The 23,596-nt window shown below is 37.5% G+C and overlaps 1 protein-coding gene across 1 annotated transcript in view; it reads left to right on the top strand.

Annotated features, from left to right (window-relative positions):
- Window positions 1–23,596, top strand: part of WDR49 (WD repeat domain 49) — a 127,679-nt gene that overhangs the window by 12,376 nt on the left and 91,707 nt on the right. Inside the window, exons 2-4 of the mRNA XM_084872646.1 lie at window positions 8,647–9,087; window positions 12,715–12,891; window positions 14,342–14,516. Coding sequence (XP_084728772.1) covers window positions 8,647–9,087; window positions 12,715–12,891; window positions 14,342–14,516 — 793 coding nt within the window. The remainder of the gene's footprint in view (window positions 1–8,646; window positions 9,088–12,714; window positions 12,892–14,341; window positions 14,517–23,596) is intronic.

Here is a 23,596-nt window from a genome sequence, read left to right as displayed (position 1 = left end):
ATTTATTACTGAATAGATCAATAGATAGAGATATAGATGGATAGAGGGAAATATTTCTCTGTGTCTTACAATTCATTAGACCTTACCTTTCAGGAAGAAAATGCTAAACAATGGATAAGAGCAGTGATTCTTGGTCTGTGACATGCAAACACACTGTCAGGTTTGACAGAGGAGAAAATACCCAGATTTCTGTTCAAATTGAATTATACTCTCTCTGTAGTTTTTAACTCGGACCTATATTCTTGTCTTGGGCAAGTCTTTATTTACCAAGTAGGAGAAAAGAAGAAAGTTTTTCTTTCATCATTTCATTATCCAATATTACTATAGGAAAATGTTAAGGGGAAAAAACATAAACAACATTTATGAAAGTTGGCAGGTTTTTGAAAAAATTAAGTGTCTGCTTTGAGAATGTATTGCTCTGTTTTACTAGAAAGGATGTAAATGTTTAGGCTTTCTAGAACTATTTTTTAGCAACCAATTGATGAGTTTTATGAAGAATGAGAAAACCACAAGTATGGGGCAATATACGCAACCTCACATTTTTCTGAAGGAAATGTAAATCTGTTCAACCATCTCCAGATTGGAGTTTGGCAAGATATATAAAAACTTTAAGAATGTGTGAATTCTATGACTCAGCAATTCTGCTTCTGGGAAATTTCTCTGAGGAACTAATTGGGCAACCGAGCAAAGATGTATGTATAAGAATGTTTGTTGCTGGCTGGTTTACATAATAGAGCAAAGAATTGGGAAGATTGAAAATAATAGGGGTTTGTAAATTATAGGTCTTCTCTGTAGAATATTGTGCCACCATTAAAAATAATGATAGCCGAAACCAGTTTGGCTCAGTGGATAGAGGATCAATCTGCAGACTGAAAGGTCCTGGATTCGATTCCTGTCATGGGCATGTACATGGTTGTGCGCACATCCCGGTGGGGGGTGTGCAGGAGGTAGCTGGTCGATGTTTCTCTCTCATTGATGTTTCTAGCTCTCTAACCCTCTTCCTTCCTCTCTGTACAAAATCAATAAAATGTACTTAAAAAATTTAAAAAAAATGATGATAAAGGCCCAGCCAGCCCTGGGTTATTGGTTGAGCATTGACCTATGAACCAGAAAGTCATGGTTTGATTCCTGCTTACAGCAAATGCCTGGGTTGTGGGCTCTATCACCATTGAGGGGCATATAGGAGGCAGCTGATCAATGATTTCTCTCTTAACATTGACTAGAGCCAGGTGCATGAAAATTCATGCACTGGAGGGGGGAGGGTCCCTCAGCCCAGCCTGCCCCTCTCACATTCTGGGAGCCCTCAGGGGCAGGATGTGACCTGGCAATTAGGGGAAGGTAACACCCCCATCACACCTCTGCTGTTGCCACTACCAGCAGTGCAAGCCTTGGCTGACCCTGGTTACTTGAGCCTCTGGGGTCCTTGGTGGCTGGACAGCGACCATCTGAGGCTTGCCTGTGCCTTGCTCTGGCCCTGGGCAGCTGAGCAGCTGGGCAGCTGCCATCCGAGGCTTGCCTGTGCCATGGGCTGGCCCCCGGGGTGGTTGGGGGGCTGAGGGGATGTGGGACTCCAGAGGCAGGCGTGCGAAGTGGCCAGACCTGCCTGGGGGTGGGCCTAGCCATGTTGCCTGCCTGCTGCCCCACAAGGCTGAGGAGACTGGGGGCTGCCATCTTGTGGCTGTGGGCACTGCCGTCTTTGTGATGGTCAATTAGCATATTTCCTCTTTATTAGAAGGATGTTCCTATCTCCCCCTCTCCCTTTTTCTCTGATATCAATAAAGTATTTTTAAAAAATTATGATAAAAACCAGTATTTATTGTACAAGGCATAGCTTCCTGATGTGGCCAAAAGTGGAAAAGCAGCAAAGATGTATATCATGACCCCATTTTGTAAATAACACACAGACATTTCTATTTCTATAGAGAAAAAAATCTAGAAGACTGATGGCATTATGGAGGATTTATATTTGGGCTTAGATATATCTTGGATTTTCTATAGTGAAAACAGATTATTTTGTGCAAGATAAATAATTTAAAAAATGCACTTGCACATACACATTGCTAATTGAAAGCACAATGATCTCTTCTTTAAGAAAAATATGCTGTCAAGTTTCTTACAAAGGGTATCTTCTTGAAGGTTTGCACTTAGATTTCCTATAAGTTACAGTGAAATCCAAGTTTTGCAAAGCTCCAACGGGAATTTTACAGAGTTTTTCCTTTTTTTTTAATAGGTAGGCTGCTCACTAAAACTGACTATACTGAAGAAAAGCCTTTCTAGGCAGAAGGAAATGATTTTTTTCAAGTATTCTTTGAAAGGGATTCAGGGAGACAGGAAACATTTCTAATGGTCTAAAGTTGTGCCTACTGAGAAAATCAACCAGACATTCTTGCAAGAAAAACTGGAGGAAATGACTGATTATTTTCTTACATAGCAAAATAAATTTACCAACATTATCTTAGGAAGGGCTGAATGAGAATATGCTTTCTAATGAATCTTACAGTTTTCACTTTTACCAGAAAATGAGTTCTAAGAGATAAGGAGTATTAAATTAGTACTTATTTATGTAGATAAGTATATGCGTATACAAAAATATGTATCGAGTCCTGGCTGTAGTAGCTCAGTTGGATGAAGCATGGTCCCAGTTGTGGGCTCGGTATTGAGTCAGGGAACATACCTAGGTTGTGGGTATGATCCCTGGTTGGGTTATATATAGGAGGCAGCCGATAGATTCATCTCTCTCTCTCTCTCTCTCTCTCTCTCTCTCTCTCTCTCTCTCTCTCTCTCTCTCTCTCTCTCTCTCAGCTATATATTCAAAGATAGTTCAAAGGTAAATTATTTTGCCACACTATTGAATCTAATACAGGTTGAGAGTTTGTAGCAACGAAAACATAGTATACATAAGCTCATTTTTAGATTGAAGGATTATTTTATCTTCCTTTCTGTGGAGTAACTTTTTGCCAAAAAGGTTAAAATGGACATCTCCCACTCACCTGAAGTTCATAGACCAGCAGTACAAGTGGCTCAAGACAAGACAGAAACTGCAATTCCCCTCAGTGATGAAATGTAGGCTTTATATGTATGAAATGGTCTGCCAGCATTGGTGTCTGGGAATAGGTAAACTTTACTTTCACTGGGCTCACCTAGGATGGTTTATACTTGTGCCTGGAGAAAGAGCAGCTGGAACAGAGTGTACACAGTTTCTGTTTTATGTTATGCTCAAATCTAGTATCTGCCATCATAACGGCAATGGCTGCAGACATAATCCTGTTGTAGAGTCTCCTACACATATTCTTCTGCCCCACTGAGAAGTCTCTTAGAACCAGCTAGTTAGCAGCTAGGCAACCCTAACAGATAGAATCAGTTTACTTTGTTTTTATTTAAAAATTTTACTTGTTAATTTTAGAGAGAGAAAGGAAGGAGGAGAGAGAACGAGAGAGAGAGAGAGAGAGAGAGAGAGAGAGAGAGAGAGAGAGAGAGAGATTGGTTTATTGTTCTACTTATTTATGTATTCATTGGTTGATTCTTGTATGTAACCTGACTGGGAACTGAGCCTACAGCCTTGGTGTATCAGGGCAATGCTCTAACTAACTAAGCTATCTGGCCAGGATGAATCAGTTTATTAAAATTAGTAATTCTGTACAACTCCAGAGGCCTTACACACACACACACACACACACACACACACACACACACACACACAAATGAATTTAGCTTAAATCCTCAGAGAAGAGTCATTGCTCTCACGACTTTATATAATAGTCTCAGTCTTTACTATAAAACCTTTAACAGAGAATTAAGCCTTCTTGAATATAAATGTGCTATACTTACAAAAAATCATACATTGAATTATCAACTAGCCCTCAGAGCTACTTATTATATCCCTATTTAGAGGTGCAATAAATGAGGCTGAGGCAACTGTACATGACATAGTCTCCTTACCACAGCTTGTAATATCCTATCTAATAAAGATGGAATATGCTAATTTACCCTCACTGCCCCACCTTCAAAGATGGCAGCACTCACAGCCAATAAGGAAGGAATATGCTAATTGACTGCCATGCCCTCAAAGATGGTGGTGCCCACAGCCTCAAGATGGCGGTGCTCGGTTCCCTTAGCCCCGCCAGTGCGCCTGTCTCAGGAGTCCCTACGCCCCTCAGCCCCCAGCCTCCTAGGACTGGCCCGAGGCTCAGGCAAGTCTTGGATGGTGGCTGCCCAACTGCTCAGGGCTGCTGGAGGCTTAGGTAACCAGGGCTGGCCAAGGCTTGCGCTGCTGGCAGTGGAAGCAGCAGAGGTGTGATGGGGCATTGCTTTCTTTTGATCGCCAAGTCACCTCCTGCCCCTGAGTGCTCCCAGACTGTGAGAGGGGGCAGGCTGGGCTAGAGACCCTCCCCCTCCAGTGCATGAATTTTCATGCACTTAATACCTAATGCACTTAATATCTAATAAAGATGGAATATGCTAATTTACCCTCACTGCCCCACCTTCAATACATATCTATCTATCTATACATATCTATACATATCTTAATACATATCTATCTATCTATCTATCTATCTAAAATAGAGCAGAATGAGTAAAGTTATATATATATATATATATATATATATATATATATATATATATACACACACACACCCTGTTTCCCCGAAAATAAGACAATGTCTTATATTAATTTTTGCTCCCAAATATGCGCTAGGTCTTATTTTTAGGGGATGTCTTATTTTTCCATGAAGAAGAATACGGTACACATTTATTGTTAAATGAAAATAAAGGAAATTTACTACCTGTATATGGTATGGTAGTACGTAGTTGTCAACACAAACCAGACAAACTAAATCCTACAGTATCAAGAATTTACTCATTTATTCAATGACAATCATGTCATCATCTTCTGGAACATCATCATAACAATCCAATTCCTGAATTTCCTGGTAAATTTCTTGTGACTCCATTTCTTTCAGAATCAGTGGACCAAATCTCTCATGTTTAGCAATAGCATTCTGAGACAGAGCCTGGGGGGGGGGTTATTTTCAGGGGGGATGCTTTATATTTCACTCAGAAGGAAACCTGTAAGTAGATCTTGTTTTTGGAGGTTGTTTTATTTTCGTGGAAACACGGTATTAGAGCAGAATGAATGAATGAATAATCCTAGTCTCAGAACATAAATGGGAACCACTGACAAAACAAGTTAATGCATTTGTGCTCTAAAGTTTGTATAAAAGATCACATACTTTAACTTTATATTTAACTAATTTATTAAAGTGACATGAAATTGATAAACATAAACCACATACTTGTTGATCAAGGCATAATGGTTCTCATTTATTTAGGCTTTTATAGTAAAGGCAGATTCGTAAATTTTACCCAAAGCTATGCCAAAATCATGGTTTTATTTTCAAACTTAAAACAACAAAAGCTCATGAGTGAACAATCAGTAATGAAACTGTCAGGTATATGATATAATTTAATTTTCTGTCAAATTTCTTCAAGTTGGGCATATTTATCAAATCTTCCCAGTGCACAATGGCATTATCAATGTCAGAAAATTATTTTCAGCCGGGACCGGTTTGGCTCAGTGGATAGAGTGTCGGCCTGTGGACTGAAAGGTCCTGGGTTCGATTCCGGTCAAGGGCATGTACCTTGGTTGCAGGCACATCCCCAGTGGGGGGCGTGCTAGAGGCAACTGATCGATGATTCTCTCTCATCGATGTTTCTAACTTTCTATCCCTCTCTGTGAAAAATCAATAAAATATATTTTTAAAAAAAAAGAAAAAAAAAGAAAATTATTTTCATTGTTTAACTCATTTTGGGGAAGAAAATTTGTTTTATTCTTTGTTTATGGTCTAGTTCCAATTTCATATTTCATAATATAAAAACAGTTGCTTTGATATTTGTCAGTTTAACAGTTCTTGTTCTTAGAAATAAAAATAAATTACTCATTTATAGCAAGAAAATATTCTGAATTTTAACTTTAAAGTGTTTTTTAATGGAATACTAACATAGATATGAGGTTGACTGATGTAATGTAATAATTTAAAATAAAAGATCAACTTTGACTTAGTTTTCACAGTTTACAGTTTTGTCTCAGATGGAGTGTTTTTAGGGTAAGATTTCTCTCTCTACCACTTAAAATCTGGGTCACTGAAAAATTTCCATGTATCTAAGCTTTTTAGACTAAAAATAATTTTAAAAAGATAAGAATAATGGACTTCTGAGTAGTGCAAAGGGCTAGATACCAATTATTTCTCAGGAAGTTAATTTAATTAAAAGCCTAGATTAACTTCTGTTATATACTTGATTACATAGTCATTGCACGCATATCTCAGTTAATCTTTTTGTATAAAGATCTTACACTTCTTGAGAAAAAGAAAAGGAGTGTGATTGCTCAATTTATACATAATAAGAATATGGTTAGTTTTGTAGACATTGCCAAACTGTCTTTCAAAGTGGCTGTACCATTTTGCATTCCCAAAAGCAATGTATGATTGTTTCCATTGTTCTACATCCTTATCAGCATTTGGTGTTATCAGTGTTCCAGATTTTGGCCATTCTAATTGGTGTGTAGTGATATTTCATTGTTGTTTTAATTTGCATTTCCCTAATGACATGATATGGAGCATCTTTCCATATGCTTATTTGCCATCTGCATGTTGTTGTGGGTTTTTTGTTTTGTTTTGTTTTTTTGTTTGTTTTGTTTTGTTTTTTATGCTCAGGAGATACTCTAAGGTTTCTGGCCTATTTTTTTTTTAAATAGAGTTGTTTGTTTTCTTATTGTTGACATTTAAGAATTTTTCATAAGTGTTTTGTCAAACACTTTTTAAAATATATTTTATTGATTTTTTTCAGAGAGGAAGAGAGAGGGATAGAGAGAAACATCAGTGAGAGAGAATTATTGATCAGCTGCCTCTTGCACACCCTCTACTGAGGTTGTGTGCCCACAACCAAGGTACATACCCTTGACCAGAATCAAACCTGGGACCTTTCAGTCCACAGGCCGATGCTCTATCTACTGAGCCAAACTGGTTTCAGCTTGTCAAACACTTTTTATGCATCTATTGATATGTCAGTTAATCTTTATAACAATTTTCTTATAACTGATATTGCCATATTCATTTTATAGATGGGAAACTAAGGTTCAGCACTAATGTAGCCTTCCAATAGTTCGCTAATTTCTGGTGGAATCAGGATTAAATCTACAATTGTTTGACCTGTTCTATAATAGGCTGCCTCCCAGAACTAACTGTCAACCCTTACTTTTTTGGCTATGAACTATTAGGAAAAGTAGATTCTCTCATCATGCATCTCAATATACTAAACAACCTACCAATATTAAGCTATGTACTTCCTTGAAATATAGATGATTTTATTATTCATGAATTCTGTATTTGTGAATTTGCCTACTTGCTAAAACTTACTTATGATGTCAAAATCAATATTTAAGGTGATTTTATGAACATTCACAGACATATAAAGGGTAGCAAAAATCTTCCAAAGTACATACTCCGGGGTGAGGTCAAAGAAGATAATACTGTACTCTGCCTTCTTATTCCAGTTCTCTGACCATAAACAAGAATCCTATTTGTGGTCATTTAATGCCAAGTTTTTTTGCATTTTGTGCTTTTTATTGGTTATTTCACTCTTTATATGGCCCCGAAGAGCAATGCTGAAGTGCTATCTAGTGTTCCTAAGTGCAAGAAGTCTGTGATGTGCCTTATGAAGAAAATATCTGTGCTAGATAAATTTCATTGAATCATGAGTTATAGTGCTGCTGGCCATGAATTCCATGTTAGTGACTTAATAATATACATTAAAAAAGGTGTCTTTCAACAAAAACACACATAAAACAAAATTACAAATTGATCAGTTGATGAAAATACTGTGTCCAAAGGCTCAAAGAAGCCTAACCCTGTATTGTCCCCAGGATCAATGGTTGAGTATCTGCTGATTTAGTGTTGGTAAAGACTTCATAAAACATAGCTAACATGAATCACAAAAGTCAACGGCATATGTGTTTACTGTTCTTTGTGTGTATTTATAGAAGTGGACTACTTGCCCTTGAATTAAAGTTCCACTGTTGTATAATTTTACTGGTTGTGCTAAATTTTCTTCAGAGATTCACCCACTTTCTGTAAATCACTGAATTAATTTCCTATGGATGTTATAACCAATTATCATGAGTTTAATAGCTTAAAGTACACAACTTTATTCTCTCATAGTTCTAGAGGTCAGAAGTTTCAAAATGGGTTTTATGGGGCTAAAATCAAGGTGATGTCAGACTTGTCTTTCTTCAATAGGCTCTAAGGGAAAATCTATTTCCTTGCCTTTTTCAACTTCTAGAAGCTGCCCATGGTCCCTAATTCATAGCCCTGCATCAGTCTGACCCCCATTTCCATCTTCATATCTAATCTCTGACTCTCCTGCCTCCCTCTTCCACTTACAGGGACACATGTTATTGAGGATGTCTGTTTGTAACACTATCAATTATTTGCTTCCCCAACCAAAGTCACTTAAGCATAAAGTAAAAGACATTTTTCTTTGCATCTTGGAAGAATCGCTTATTAGAGCCACCTTGGGGGTGGGGTGTAGCACAACACTCTGTTACTTATGATGATTTCACTGTTGTCTTCTTTTCATTCTGATTTCTAGCCCCTAGAACCAGGTCCAACCATCTGTATGTCTCGAGAAGAATTTATGCAGAGGATGACGGAGATTGTTGGCTGGGGCACCAAGGAGGACTATGGGAAGCTCTTTGACAAAGTGGATGTGGCCCAAGATGGCTTCATTAACTGGGACAAGCTGACTTCCTTTATGCTCTTAACACTTTATGAAAATGATGAACGAGCAAAGGCGACTTCGGCTCCCCAGTGGAAAGACCTTAAACTCCTACCAGGGAAACACAAGGACACCATTCAAAAAGTCATTTTCTTAAAGACCTCAAGCCGTTATCTGACCATCAGCAAGGAAGGCTTATTAGGGATCTGGGGAGAGAATTTAAAGCTGCAAGAATCATTTCCCATCACTTCAGACGCCGCCAAGCTTAAACACCTGTGGGTGACAAGCCTGGTTTCTTTGGAGAATGTAAACAAGGTACAAAGTCTTTATCCATAAATTTATTGCTTGTATAAGGGGACACATGATGGGACAGGGTTCCAGATCAATACCAAGTGTAACACCAGCAGCGACAGAGCGCTGCATTACTCTTTTGTGCCTCTAACCTGACCTGGAGGGAATATAAGTAGAGCCGAGGGAGCTACTCTGTTTTCCAAGCTGTTCTCTTGTGTGCCTTTAAATGACTTGGCTGAGGATTCAGATGCTTGGCTTTGTCTCCACTGTGGTCATGCTGTATTAGATGCAGAACTGAGAGGCTATACAATGCATAGCACAGCTGAGTGCAATTACAGGGAACTGCTTGTCTCATTTTGATGATTTTGACCGCTGTACTAATCAGTTTCTTAATTCTGATGTGTTGGGTCCACTCAGTCCAAATATAAGGTAACATACTGAAAGGAAAATCATTTTATGAGAGGATGCAGCTTAAGTAATTTATGTTCTTAGTATTTTATATTAAATGGATGGCAAATTTCATTTAAAAAATTTTTAAATTCACACATGAGCATGAATAATAGTATTAAGAACCAATATTCACCCTTAACCATTTTCTAATTCACATGCAATCTTATTTCATCTATACCTCCTCTCTTTGAAATCCAAAACATTCAATCATTTAATCTGTAAATATTTGGTATTTTAATTTTTTATTTATTTATTTAAAAAAAATATATTTTATTGATTTTGTACAAAGAGGAAGGGAGAGAGATAGAGATTTAGAAACATCGATGAGAGAGAATCATCGATCAGCTGCATCTTGCACACCCCCTACTGGGGATGTGCCCGCAACCAAGGTACATGCCCTTTACTGGAATCGAACCCGGGACCTTTCAATCCCCAAGCCGACGCTCTATCCATTGAGCCAAACCGGTCTCGGCAATATTTGGTATTTTTAAAATGTGTCTGTTTTTAGTATAACCATGACACCATTATACATTGAAATAAATAGCAATAATTCATTAATATCATTAAATATCCAGTCATGTACATATTTCCTTTGTGTGTGTGTGTGTGTGTGTGTGTGTGTTTAAGTTGCCAGAATGTGACTGTTTATTGAAGGACAAAGGGAACTATGAAAACTAAAATAGATTTTAACGAATAAATAACAACAGAGGGACATAGTTAATATCGTATCTTTGGAGAAAGTAGTTTAATCACTCCTAAACCTATGATTTCACATCAAGAATATATCTTATGTTTCATTGAAAGTTTTAGAGAATAAACTATATTTTCCCACTGTAGGTATTTTGTATTATGTAAAACGTAATAAATTGCTGTATATTTTAAAAATTTATATGAATTATATTATATTCTATCAACTCTTTGAACAGAACATAAAATTATAGACCTGGCCAGATAGCTCAGTTGGTTAGAACATTGTCCTGAACAACTCTAAGGCTGTGGAATTGATCCCTGGTCAGGGTACAATGCACTAATCAACCAATAAATGCATAAGCATGTGGAACAACAAATCTCTCTCTCTCAACAATCAATACACTTTTAAAATTGCTTACAAATCAATATAAACTTACATAGTATGCATGCAACTCTTCATACAGCACAGTCGTTATTTATTTATTTATTTATTTATTTATTTATTTATTTTTGCCCTTCTTAAATTTTTTTAAATTTCTTTATTGATTAAGGTATTATATATGTGTCCTTATTGTTTGACAGTTAATTTTAAACAAGATTCAAATAAATTTCAAACATTGCGAATAGTTGCTATGCCTCTTTTGCTCTACATATTTTCTCCTCTGTGTGGTTTGGTATTATGATAATACTAGAGGCCTGATGAATGAAATTCATGCATGGGGTGGGGGCTGTCCCTCAGCCCAGCCTGCACCCTCTCCAATCTGGGACCTGCTTAGAAGACGTCAGACTGCCAGTTTAGAGAACTGGACCTAAACCAGCAATGGGACATCACTCTCACAATTCGGGACTGCTGGCTCCTAACCACTCGCCTGCCTACCTGCCTGATTGCCCTAACCATTCTGCCTGATCATCCCTTAAGTGCTCTCCTGCCAGCCTAATTGACATCTAACTGCTCACCTGCCAGCATGATAATCCCCAACTGCCCACCCCTGCCAGACTAATTGCCCCCAATGTCCTTCCCCTGTGGGGCTGGGGGGAACTGGGGGACTCTGGCTGGATGATGTGGGACTGAAGAAACTGGGGGATTGAGCCTGGATGAGGTTGGATGCTGTGGGGACTGGGTGAGGTGGGGCTGAGGGGACTGGGGGACTGAGGCTGAATAAGGATGGGCTGAGGGGACAAGGAAACTGAAACTGGATGAGGCAGGGCTGAGAGGACTGGGCACCACCATCTTGTGGCTGTGGGCGCCACCATCTTGTGAGGGCATGACACTCAATTAGCATATTCCCTTTTTATTTGATAAGATTGGTTTCATAAAATCATTTCAGAAGTGTTTATTCCACTTCCATTTTTGGGGGAAGAGATTTAGAAGGACTAGTGTTGATTCTTTCAAACATTTGTGGAATTTATTAGTGAATCATCTGGGACTAGAATTTTTTTTTATTACTAATTTAGTCTTTTATTGTGTATCTGCTGAGTTTTTTATGCCTTTGGAGTTAGTTTAGGTAATTTTTGTATTTCTATGAATCTGTTCATTTAATTGAAGTTATTTGTTGCCATATAATTGTTCATGGTATTTCTTCCTCCTCCTCCTCTTCCTCCTTCTCTTCCTCCTCCTCCTTCTCCTCCTCCTCCTCCTCCTCCTCCTCCTCCTCCTCCTCCTCCTTTTATCCTTACCCCAGAATATTTTTTTCCATTTTTTTTAGAGAGAGTGGAAGAGAGAGGAAAAGACAGAGAGAAATATAGATGTGAGAGAAACACATTGATTGGTTGTCTCCTGCATGCACCCTGACCAGAGTCTGGGCCAGGGAGGAACCTGCAACCCAACCAAAGTATGTGCCCTTGAACAAATCGAACCTGGGATGCTTCAGTCAGCAGGCTGATGCTCTATCCACCGAACCAAACTGGTTAGGGCCATGGTATCATCTTATAATCCTTTCTTTTATTTCTATAAAGTTGATAGTAATATCCATTCTCTTATTTATGATTTAGTAATGTGTATCTTTTCTCTTTTACTTCTTGGGTTAGTTTAGATAAGCTTTGTCAATTTTATTGAAAAATTTGTTTGCTCTTTTAAAAATAGATTTTAGGATATTATCTGGCTTAGGAAGGTTTCTTACCAGGTTTTTATCAATTGAGTTTTGTGACAGCTTCTGCTTGCTTTGTAAAACATAGTTTGTGAAGTTTCTGTTAAGACTGTGTGAGCCTGTAGCTCTCTGTGTCTTTGTTTCGTGATTAATCATGTTCCCATGGATAGAAGTTGGTGAGTGTATAAAGTAAGAATAAAGAAAGAATGTTCAAATAACTTCAAAGGCAAGTATTTTTTTCTTGATTACTGTCCAAAGTTAGAATAAAACACATTTGTGCCACTATGCAATACTTATGTAATGCTCTTAAGAACCCTTAGGGAATGATGTCTGATTTGGTGCTAAGATTTGCATGTCTGCTTTGCATATTGATTTCACTAAATCCATCAGACATGCTTTCTGACTTTCTACATTTTTTCTTTAGATAGCAGTGGCTTTTACAAGTAAAGAGATTTGTTTTTATGATCTGCTGTCCAAAGAACAATTTCCTTGTCAATATAAACTCCAAGGCCTGAAAGGAACACCAATTTGCATGGATTATTGGTATGACCCTCTTGATGCCAATGTATCAATTCTGTCTTTTGGGGACATAACTGGAAAGGTAAGCAAGGGAACAATAATATTGAACACTATCTATTTAATTATCAAACAGTAGCTAAATATAGAAATAGAATGCAATGAGTGTGACCTTCTAATTGAACTGCATTATAGATTATAAGACCACACATGATGGACATAGAAATAAATGGATTAGGTCATGACACTTTCTCTTCTTTATTTTATTTGAAAGTTTATTTATTGATTGATTTGAGAGAGAGAGAGAGAAACATCTATCAGTTGCTTTCCTCCTAAGGCCGGACCAGGGATTAAACTTGCAACCTGGGTCTGTATTCTGACTAAGAATGGAACCTGCCACCTTTTGATGTATCGGATGACACTCCAACTAACAGCCACACCAGCCAGGGCCTCTCTTCTTGCTTATAACAAATAATCTCCATTGTGGGTTTTCTTGGCTATATATAATCTCAATTTTCATATTTAGATGTTTTTTTTTCTTTTTTTCACCATAGGATGCTTATAATCTTAAAACAAATATTTTTATTGATTTCAGAGGGGGAGAGAAAAATAGAAACATCAGTAATAAGAGAGAATCATTAATTGGCTGCCTCCTGCATGCTTCACACTGGGGATCAAGCCCACAACCTGGACATGTGCCCTAACCAGGAATCAATGTCCAACCATTAAGCAATTCTTACAATCTTTTAGAGACCAATATTAATAAACATTTAATATCAAATGACTAAAGTTATCTCTCATAACTCTTTCAAATTCCTTATTCTGATTTTTATTCATAAGGTTTCAGACTTCTCAGTACAAGCTTCCTGGAAAGTAATCATTTCCTCTACATTTAACAAAAGATAGATGCATTAGAGAGGGCAGCACAGAACATGGAGGCATTGATGTCTGTCTTTTTATCAAATTCCACCCGATCTCTGTAAAATTATTATCTACTGAATGACACTAGAATATTGCTGTGAACGCTTAAGTAGTCTAATTTGAACAATTTACTTTTGTAATTGTCAAAGATTTTATTCTTACTGTTATTAATGATGAGTGTATCATAAAAGCAAATGAACCGCCCTTGGTAATTGCCTTACTAACATTGTAGTTGTTCTGTCTTTTAATATAACTGCTTGCATCTTTTAAATAATATTGAAGAGCTTCCTATTAATTCAGTATCAATTTTTTAAAAATATATTTTATTGATTTTGTACAGAGAGGAAGAGAGAGAGAGAGTTAGAAACATCGATGAGAGAGAGTCATCGATCAGCTGCCTCTTGCACACCCCCTACTGGGGATATGCCCGCAACCAAGGTACATGCCCTTGACTGGAATCGAACCCAGGACCCCTCAGTCCCCAAGCTGACGCTCTACCCATTGAGCCAAACCGGTCTCAGCCAGTATCAATTTTTTTAATGTTAAAGAATGTAGATTTTTCTTGCAACAATTTCTCTGCCCATGTATGTTTCTTTTTCTGAATTTCTCTCAAGGTTCAAGCCATTGTTTTCACGACAGCCTTGATTTCCCTGTTTGAGCGTCCCACTAGTGCATGTGAAAACGAAGAAGCCACCATGACCATTAACTGGGCAGAACTGCTCTCTGGGTATCACAAATGTTGCTATACGTTAGAGCACAAACTTCATCGCGGAGAGTGGGTCAGGCAAGGTATTGCATTTCCATAGTAATGAATGACACGATCAACTTCAACTTCTTCGTTTATATTCTTTGATGAAAATGTTTCCCACAAAATGTTCAAGTTTAGAAACCAGTAATTAGTTCTCTGGAGATTTTGTCCTGGACTCTTTGCTATCCCTTGCATACTAGCAGGATGCTTTCTTTCTTTTATGTCCTTCTAAATTATGCCTCATATAATTAATTCAGGTGAACTGTGCACTCAAAACATCTCAAGAGAAGGGAGAAAAATGCCACAGGATCCATTTAACTTCTGCTCCACTCTGATCCTAACTGGTCTCATCTAGTCGCTTCAAGATGCTTAATAAAAGGATTTAACAAATTTCCTCAAACCCACTCCTTTGTTTTCTTTATGCTCTCATGGGAAATATATTACTTTGACTGCCTTCAAAATGGAATCTCCTTAATTACCTTTTCTACTTTATTTTCTTCTTTTTTGATATAATGACTGAGTTTCTCTGATCTAGAGTACTTAAGTGACATTTCGCTGTGTAATAGGATTAGCTGTAAAAACAGAAACTATGGAAAGCCAGAACTTTCATAAACCTAGTCACCAATCAGTTTATCAGTTTCACAATATGCCTAATTTTTACAAAATTTGCATCTGATGGTGACGATCCAGGTGTGCAGTGTCCACTCTAATATTTCCTTGAGTCCGGACACTGAGGACTATGGTAATTTTCTCATTACTAAATAGCTACACTAAATAATACCCACGGAGAGGAGTGGAAATTCACTCTCATTGACTGCATTGTAGATCTATTTCTAATTTGCTTTGAAGAATAGACAGTCAAAATGGACCCAACCATTGGCTCTTATGGTAGTTTTACACTTTTTGGGTTTTAGGAGGTTGGTGTTTCTTAATGCATGATGCACAATAATAATATTTCATAGGAAAACCTATAGATCCTGCATTTTTCCTTCAACATAAATCATACCATGTCATTGGTACCTTCTACCCATCCTTTAATTATGGTAGAATATTAATATCGGGGAAAACAAACGATGTTATTTTATTTTTATTTTTTGGTCATCAACTGTGTGTGACAGGCACACAATTGTGTGTTACATTTTCATAAAATGGAAACAAAAATCACAGTACTAGAAACTGTAAGGGGCCATTGAAACTGCTTCCAAACAAGCATGATATTTTAATACATAAACCAAAGACTAAATAGACTATGAAAATAAAGTCATAGTTCTTTAAATTTACTTATGGTAGGTTTCCTGAAGTTTACTGTATTATTTGAGTCCCAATGACCTTAAATTAATATGGATAATACAGAGAAGTAGCTAATAGAAATCTACTTTTAAAAAGATTGGGGATGTTGCCGGGACCGGTTTGGCTCAGTGGATAGAGCGTCGGCCTGGGGACTGAAAGGTCCCAGGTTCGACTCCGGTCAAGGGCATGTACCTTGGTTGCATGCGCATCCCCAGTAGGGGGTGTGCAAGAGGCAGCTGATCGATGATTCTCTCTCATGGATGTTTCTAACTCTCTATCCCTCTCTCTTCCTCACTGTGAAAAATCAATAAAATATATTTAAAAAAAAAAAAAAGATTGGGTATGTACTAATTGAGATGTTTAGATGTACTAGTGTTTAGATGTACTAATTGAGAACAGGAATAATGTTTAAGTATCACTTTTATGCTCAGGGGAAGAATGTCAAGTTCTCACTCTCAACTCTGTCACACTTTCATTTAAATCATTCAAAAAGCAGCCCTGTTGGTGAAGTAAACTGCTCATGAGTATTTGTTAAATTAAAAGACAAACAACTTTTCTCTTGGGCAATGAGAATTCTTTGCTCATCTTGTTTACAATGTATGCTTTCTTATCTTTAGTTTTCTTATCTGTGGACACGAGAACATTGGAACTTAGTTTAGTTTAGTATCAACAGTAGAGATTTATGTATAAAACCTGAAGAATCCAACTTTAGAGCTTAACCTCTAAATCATTGCAATTAGGAAATGGTTAAATAAAAGTTTTACATGTGAAAAACAGTAGGGGTCTTTGCTATCTAACCTGGATGATGTAATTTCATAGCTTTTGAATTGAAATTCATTGTAACTAAGTGGATAATCTTTAGAAGAATAGCTGAGAAAATATATTTACTTTGGCCAGTTTATTTAAATTGTAGACTTCGTGTGTCAATCAATCAACAACTATTTATCTTTTATGTGCTTTAAAACTGCTTTAGGCATTGAAGACTGTAGAATTAAGAGTAATTATAGGCTTGACTCTTAAAAAACTTAATATATGAGGAGAAAGGAGGAAGCAGAGAGGAGTGAGGGAGGCTGGAGTTGAATATAGGACAATGGGCTCCCTAGTCTGCAAGACTTACTCTTTCAGGAGCAAGTAACCATTGGCTGCTTTCATTTGATATTCTTTTTACCCCAGCAACATGAATTGATATCCTTAGAATGCCTCAAGAACTATTTTTTGCTGATTTTCTTCTCAGTGTGAGGACAGCATGTACAATTAAGAAAAGAAATACTTGAGCACGCAAGCTAATAATGTTTCACTGAAGCTAAGGAGAGAATATCTGTAAAACGGAAATGTCAAAGGAAAAACCCAGTTTCCTACATAAGAGTACTAGCTTAGTGCTTTAAGATAAGGTTCTGACTTCTTATTTAATGCTTTGAGGAAGAAAATGTTTTCATCTTGTCTGAGGGGTTCTGTGTCATATTTTAATGGAAAAATAATTACATCCTGAAATGCTTGCAAAGTAAGTACAGAGATTTCAGGCAATAGTGACAAGATGTAAATGTCTTAAATCTCAGGGAATTTCCCTTTTTTCGATCTCAAGTAATTGCCTTCTCATGTAGACAGTATCATTGGAAACCACAGAATGGAGGTGCAGCTGTTGAAAGAGTGAACACTCAACAGTCAACAATAAAAACTATCGATTCTTTATTACATTGAACTGTGTTTTGCCACCTTTGTTTGACCATGGCCAGGAGAAGTTACAAAACAGTTTGAACTGAGAGCGACATCACTAATTGCTGTGCTAATTAATGGAACTGTGCCTGGGAATTTGGAATACAGATGCCAGGCTGTTTCTTCAGAGAGCCCTCATAATTGGTAGGGACTAGGCTTGGAATCAGATTTAGTGTCTTGCTTGTGTGTTGTTCCACGTGGCTGTGTCTAAATCAGTCCTCCGGACAAAAAGATGGTGCACCACTGAGTTAGCTGGATCACCCGCCTTTCCTGCCAGTTCCCTTGCTGCATTCAAAGTAGTTGAAACCAGTTGTAAGCTGGTTGCCTAGGTTTGAATAAAAAAGTTTCTCCCTGCCGCTGGTCCTATGGCATGTCTGAAGGTGAAGGTCTGCTTGTATCATGAACATAGATCTAATCAGCATTTTGTAAAGTCATTAAATTAATTGCATTATTTAGAAAATTGCTTACCAATGATGCATTAGAAGCACTTTGATTTTTAAAAATGGAACAGAGTTGTTTTTATCTTTCCTCTTTCAAATAATGGTTGCTTAGGATATAGAGAGCCCTGTGGTGGTCTCAGAGAATGGGATTCCAACTTCAAAATAAGAAATGCAACTGAAAATAAATTCTCTCAAATAAGAAAACATCAAAGGAAGTTCAAGGCAGGGTGTTTTCCCAAGTCACATGACTCATAAAGTAAAAGCCCAGAGAATGATAAGAATTCCTGGTTAGACATGGCCCAGTTTTTACCCTGCTTCAGATCTACCTGTTGGCAAATGACATAGAGTGGTTTTGTTCTAGCTCACTCTAAGTGCACCTAATAGCATTACTTACTTAGTTGTTAGGTATAATTTTTCATTTTCAAGTAACTTTCCCCACATTACCTAATTGCTGTTACACAGGGGCATTTTGACACTTGTGAGGATAAGGATTGATGGTAGATTCCTTAAAGTTTTCTAAAAACAACTAAATAGCAGAGAGCAGGAAAGTTGAGCGTTAGCATCTTAATGGACAGACATTATCAAGTTGTCTTTTTCTCCCTCAACATATTATCTAACAGAAATTTATTTTTCATGCATTTATTCTATAGTTTCCACATGCGTTTTTATCAGTAAGTGCTATGTGGTGTCATTTTGTGTCTTTTTAAGCCTTACATAAATGTATCATTCTGCTTGCATTTTCCTGCAATTTGTATTACCACATGTTGTGAGATAAATCTGTGTTGATTTAAATGGATTCCTCCCAGTATTTCTCAAGTTGTAGATTTTTCTATCCTTTATCTAGTCTCCTAGATAAAGGAGCTTCCATTTCTTGTCACTACAAATTATGCTTCTAGAACATTCTTTACATATTTTCTCATGCACATACATAGAGTCATTTCAGCTTACATGCTTAGGAGTGGACTTGCTATGTTGTGGGTTTGAGTTCATCTACCTTTAATTGCCAGGGCTGCCACATACAGTTATGCACAACTTTGCCATCTTTTGCCAGATGATTCTTCAAACTGGTTGTATCAACTGTAGGCATATGAGATCCTGGTTGTCCATATCCTCGCCAACCTTGGAATTGTTAGATGTTTAAATTTTGCCCATCTGATGAGTGTGAAATACATTCATCAACTGTCATTTTAATTTGCATTCTCCTGATTACTTGTGAGAATAAAACATCTGTCATAAGTTTATTGGCCATTTAGAATTCGTCTTCTGTGAATTACCAAGCATATTTTTCTATTGAATTATTTTTCTTTTTCTTATTTATTTGTGCTTATTTTTTTGTCAGTTATCTGTGTTACAAATATTTTCTCTCAGTGTGAAGCATATTTTTCATTTTGTTTTATGGTGTTTTTTTATTTTTTATGAAAATAAGTTTTTAATTTTAATGCCAAAATAATCAGTCTTTTATAATTTGTGCTTCTTTTAGTGTATTGTCTTTTTAAAAAATCAGTTTTTAATTTCTCAATTATAGTTAACATATAATATTATATTAGTTTCAGGTGCATACTCCAGTGATTAGACATTATATAACTTACTAAGTGATCATCCTGATAATTCTCATACCCATCTGATACCATAAATAGTTATTAGAATATTATTAACTATACTAATGACCCAGTGCACGGATTCCTGCACATTGAAAGGAAATTAATTAGAAGGTGGCCAGCAGGCGGGACTGGGTGAGATGAGCCAGACACATCTTGGAGCCAACCTCCGATAGTCCCTCCCTGATGTCTTCAGAGTGAGCAGGGGTCCCTCTGGAAGGTGGGATCCCTCTGGAAGGTGAGGTCCCTTGGCCTGGCCTGTGGGGATCAAGCTGAAACCGGCTTTCCAACACCCCCCAAAAAGTCCTGGAGTGTGAAAGGCATTCTGCCAAGTTCCTGTGGAATGCAAATGCAAGTGTGCAGTAAACTAGATTCAGGGCCCACAGTGCCCCAGCAACAACATAACCCACGGCTGAAGGTGGAATTGTGCAGCCTACAAGGAATTGGGCTCCTTCCTCTCTGGTTTTGGGGAAATCACCTGAAAACCAGTCACATAGTGATTGGTCAGACAGTAGGAGGGACACTTAGCATATTAGCCTTTTATATATATACTAGAGGCCTGATGCATGAAATTCATGCAAGGGGCTCAGCCCTCACAGCCCTGGCTGCTGTCTTGACCTTGGCTGCTCTGGCTGCTTCATGGCCCTACATCCATCGACTGGTCTTTCTGGAAGGTCGTTCCTTCCACTATCCATTCTAATTAGCATATTAGCTCTTTATTATATTATACACACACACACACACACACACACACACACACACACACACTGAGTGGCCAGATTATTATGATCTCTGAATGCATAATAATCTGGCCACTCAGTGTATATTCTATATAATAAAAGGCTAATATGCAAATTGTCCCCTTGACCAGGAATTTGACTAACAGGCAGGCTGGCCAACTGCCCATGTCCCTTCCCCCTGGCCAGGCTGGCCTGACCCCACCCATCACAAATTAATGCACTGGGCCTCTAATATATATATTGGTTGTTAGAGAATAGTCATAGGGTTGTAAAGTACAGCATAGGGAATATATATTCCTTATGCTCTACTTTATATATATATATATATATATTATGCATTCAGAGATCATAATAATCTGGCCACTCAGTGTATATATATCTGGCCACTCAGCAATATATATATATATATTCCCTATGCTGTACTTTACATCCCTATGGCCATTCTATAACAACCAATTTGCACTTATTAATCTCTTCACCTTTTTCACCTATCCCCTCACCCTCCCTCCAATCTGGCAGCTAACAAAATGTTCTCTGTAGCTATGAGCCTATGTTATGTTTTTTTAACAGAAATTAATTTTTTTCCTCTACCAATTCCCAAACTCACCAGAATATTAAAAACAAATCATTTAATTTTAATCAGCTCATCCCATTCCCTAGCCTGGTATTTTAAAAACATCATAACCTATCATTTCCTTTTCTATCTTTCAGAAGGAGGAAAACATATTTTATCTATCAGATAATTTAATTTTCAGGAAATGGCTTTACTCTCACCTTTTACTCAGGCATTCTCAGGAGGTCTGGCATTCTACAATTTAATCAGAAACAAGTTCTCTCTTGCTTTACAAATACAGTGTGAATTGTTGAGTCTCCAATATATGACACTGCACACAGGCCCATAAATGTCACTTGGTTATCTGTGGATTCAAATCGTAAAGCTATACTTTGAATACCTGAGCAGAATGTACTTCTTTTTATATCCTTGAAACCGAAGATGATACTTGGATATAATGTGGGAACATGTGACAAAGTAATTTTCTGGGTAGAAATAACTTACTTGGATTATACTGTAGTGACATTAGGGAAGTTCATGAATTTGAAGACATACTTGTAGTATTTGGTTTATACTTTAGATCTTGTAATATTGCTTCACTGAGCCAAGTTACAATAACCCTAAGGATTTTCTCTAAACAAAAGGAATGTTTTCAGTGAGGTTGCTTCCTAATGAGAACAATTGTCATCAGATTTTATACTGTTGGCACTTCTAGTAAAGTAGCAATAGTGGAATTAGCAGGTGATCAGGAACTTCTATGCTCCTATAATTAATGGGAATTATCAGTTTATAGGAACTGATCACTTCTGCATCTTCTTCCCTTCCTTCTTTGCTTCCCCTTCCTTTTTTGCTTCTTGTTTTCTTTCTTTCTCCCTCTCTTCTTTTCCCTTCTCTCTTTTTTTTTTTTTTTTTTAGAAGGAAAGACAGTAGTTACAAGAAAAGGACAAAGAGAGAACAAAGAGGACATAAAAATATTGCTCCTAGGGAGTAAGTGACAAGATCAGGAAAGAGAAAACTCAAGATAAAGTGGGGGCTTGGTCTGAGATTGAGAGTGTGGGGGACATAACTGTAGTTGGTAATGGAAACAACCTCAGATCTGCATGCATGTGGCCGTATGGCTTCGTGGAAAAGAATGATGCAGTAATGCAAAACAGAGCCCACCGCCAAACAGGAGTGGGTTCAATCTCATTTCTACCTCCAATTAGCTGCCTTCCCTTGGGTGAATTGGCTTTGGCCTGTCCATTTCCTCATCAGTAATCTACCTGCTGAAGATGATCGAATGATGCCTAGTACAGGGGAGACATGCAATAAACTGTCCTAATAATTATAACAAATAATTTATAGGCTGAGGGAGACTGCATAATGGGAGATTAGCAAGAAATAAACCATCCAGGCTCATTCCAGGCAGAATAGAGAAGTGTGCCATTTTGGTCTTTAGTGGTGCTTCGGGCTTCATGACACACCTTTTGGTGAATTATTCTGTGTGCCTTGTGCTTAGGGAGGCAGCTCTGGTTTGGTTCCCCTTCTGAGAGTCTCAGTCCACCCCAGTCCTTCCCTTTTCTTAGACATTGTGCCCAGACATTGATTAGGAGATCAAAGGCCAGTTAAACTCATCTAAAGAAGTAGAAGCTAAAAAAAAGGAGCCCAACATCAGAATTGGTAAACACAAGGGGGAACATCAGTAATTGAAGTTTTAAGAATCACTTGAGAAAGCCAGTGAAGTGTTTCAACAATCCACAATTACCTTGTAGCTGGAGGTTCATCACCCGAGTTCCTCAAGTCTGCCGTGGTTGGGCTTTGTGAATGAAAGTGGAGAGGTTCCTAAAATCCTGGTGTTTCATACAAAATGTTGTGTGCATATCCACCTTACTGGTGGAGAGGGCAAATAGCTTTCATTCCATTTTCAAAGGGACATTTGACCTCCTAAATTTTAGGAGCTACGAAGTGATTCTCTGGAGTATAAAATAATGGCAGTACTCTCTGGAATATATTCTGGTGTTTACTACTTAAAGTGTGGTGATGAGCAAGCATCAGCAGTAACAACTCTGGGTTTGATAGAAATGCCGAATCCTAGACTTACTGAATGACATTCTGCATTTTTACACTGATCTGATCCACAAGTGACTCACATTGAAATTTGAGAAGCTCTGTTCCAGTGATAGGAGATCATGCCTGCATTCTGAATTTGTACTTTCACTTTGCCAAATGTTTTGTAACATTAAACTCTACCAAAAATCAGAGTCAGAATACTTGGGCTCCAGTGCAGTCTGACAACTATCAGTTGCTGACTGGCCAAATCATTGAACGTGCCTGGGTCTCTATTGCTTCTTCTGTAAAATAAAGTAGATTAGTCCTCTTTCCAGCTCCCCATACATGTGCTTTATCACCACTTCTCATCGATTGAAATGACATCTTCTTGTCAACACTGACCAAATGTCTTCTAAACCCCCCAGCCCATATTGTTTTGTTCTTTTTTGAACTTATACTTTCTGCACCATTCATTGATCACTTTATTAGTTTTTTTTTCTTCTAGTTTTTGATTTACATCTTTTATCCCAAGCTTTGGGGCATCCAGACTGTGTACTTCTTCTCTTATTAATTTTGTCATAACCCAGAACAGATAGCAGATGCCAATAAGTCTTTGAAGACTGGATGCCATATTTGGAGAAACATTGAATACTCTCAATCTCATTAATTTATTTTTAAATTGGTCATGTTAAGCCATATATTTTATAGTGAGATAAATATGAAGTATGTTAAATTAAGCTATTCACATAATGTAATATA

Source organism: Pipistrellus hanaki, assembly GCF_964339955.1.
Source record: "Pipistrellus hanaki genome assembly, chromosome: 2".
Lineage (NCBI taxonomy): Eukaryota > Metazoa > Chordata > Mammalia > Chiroptera > Vespertilionidae > Pipistrellus > Pipistrellus hanaki.
The sequence above is the reverse complement of the archived record's forward strand: the minus strand, read 5'-3'. Positions and strand labels throughout refer to the sequence as shown.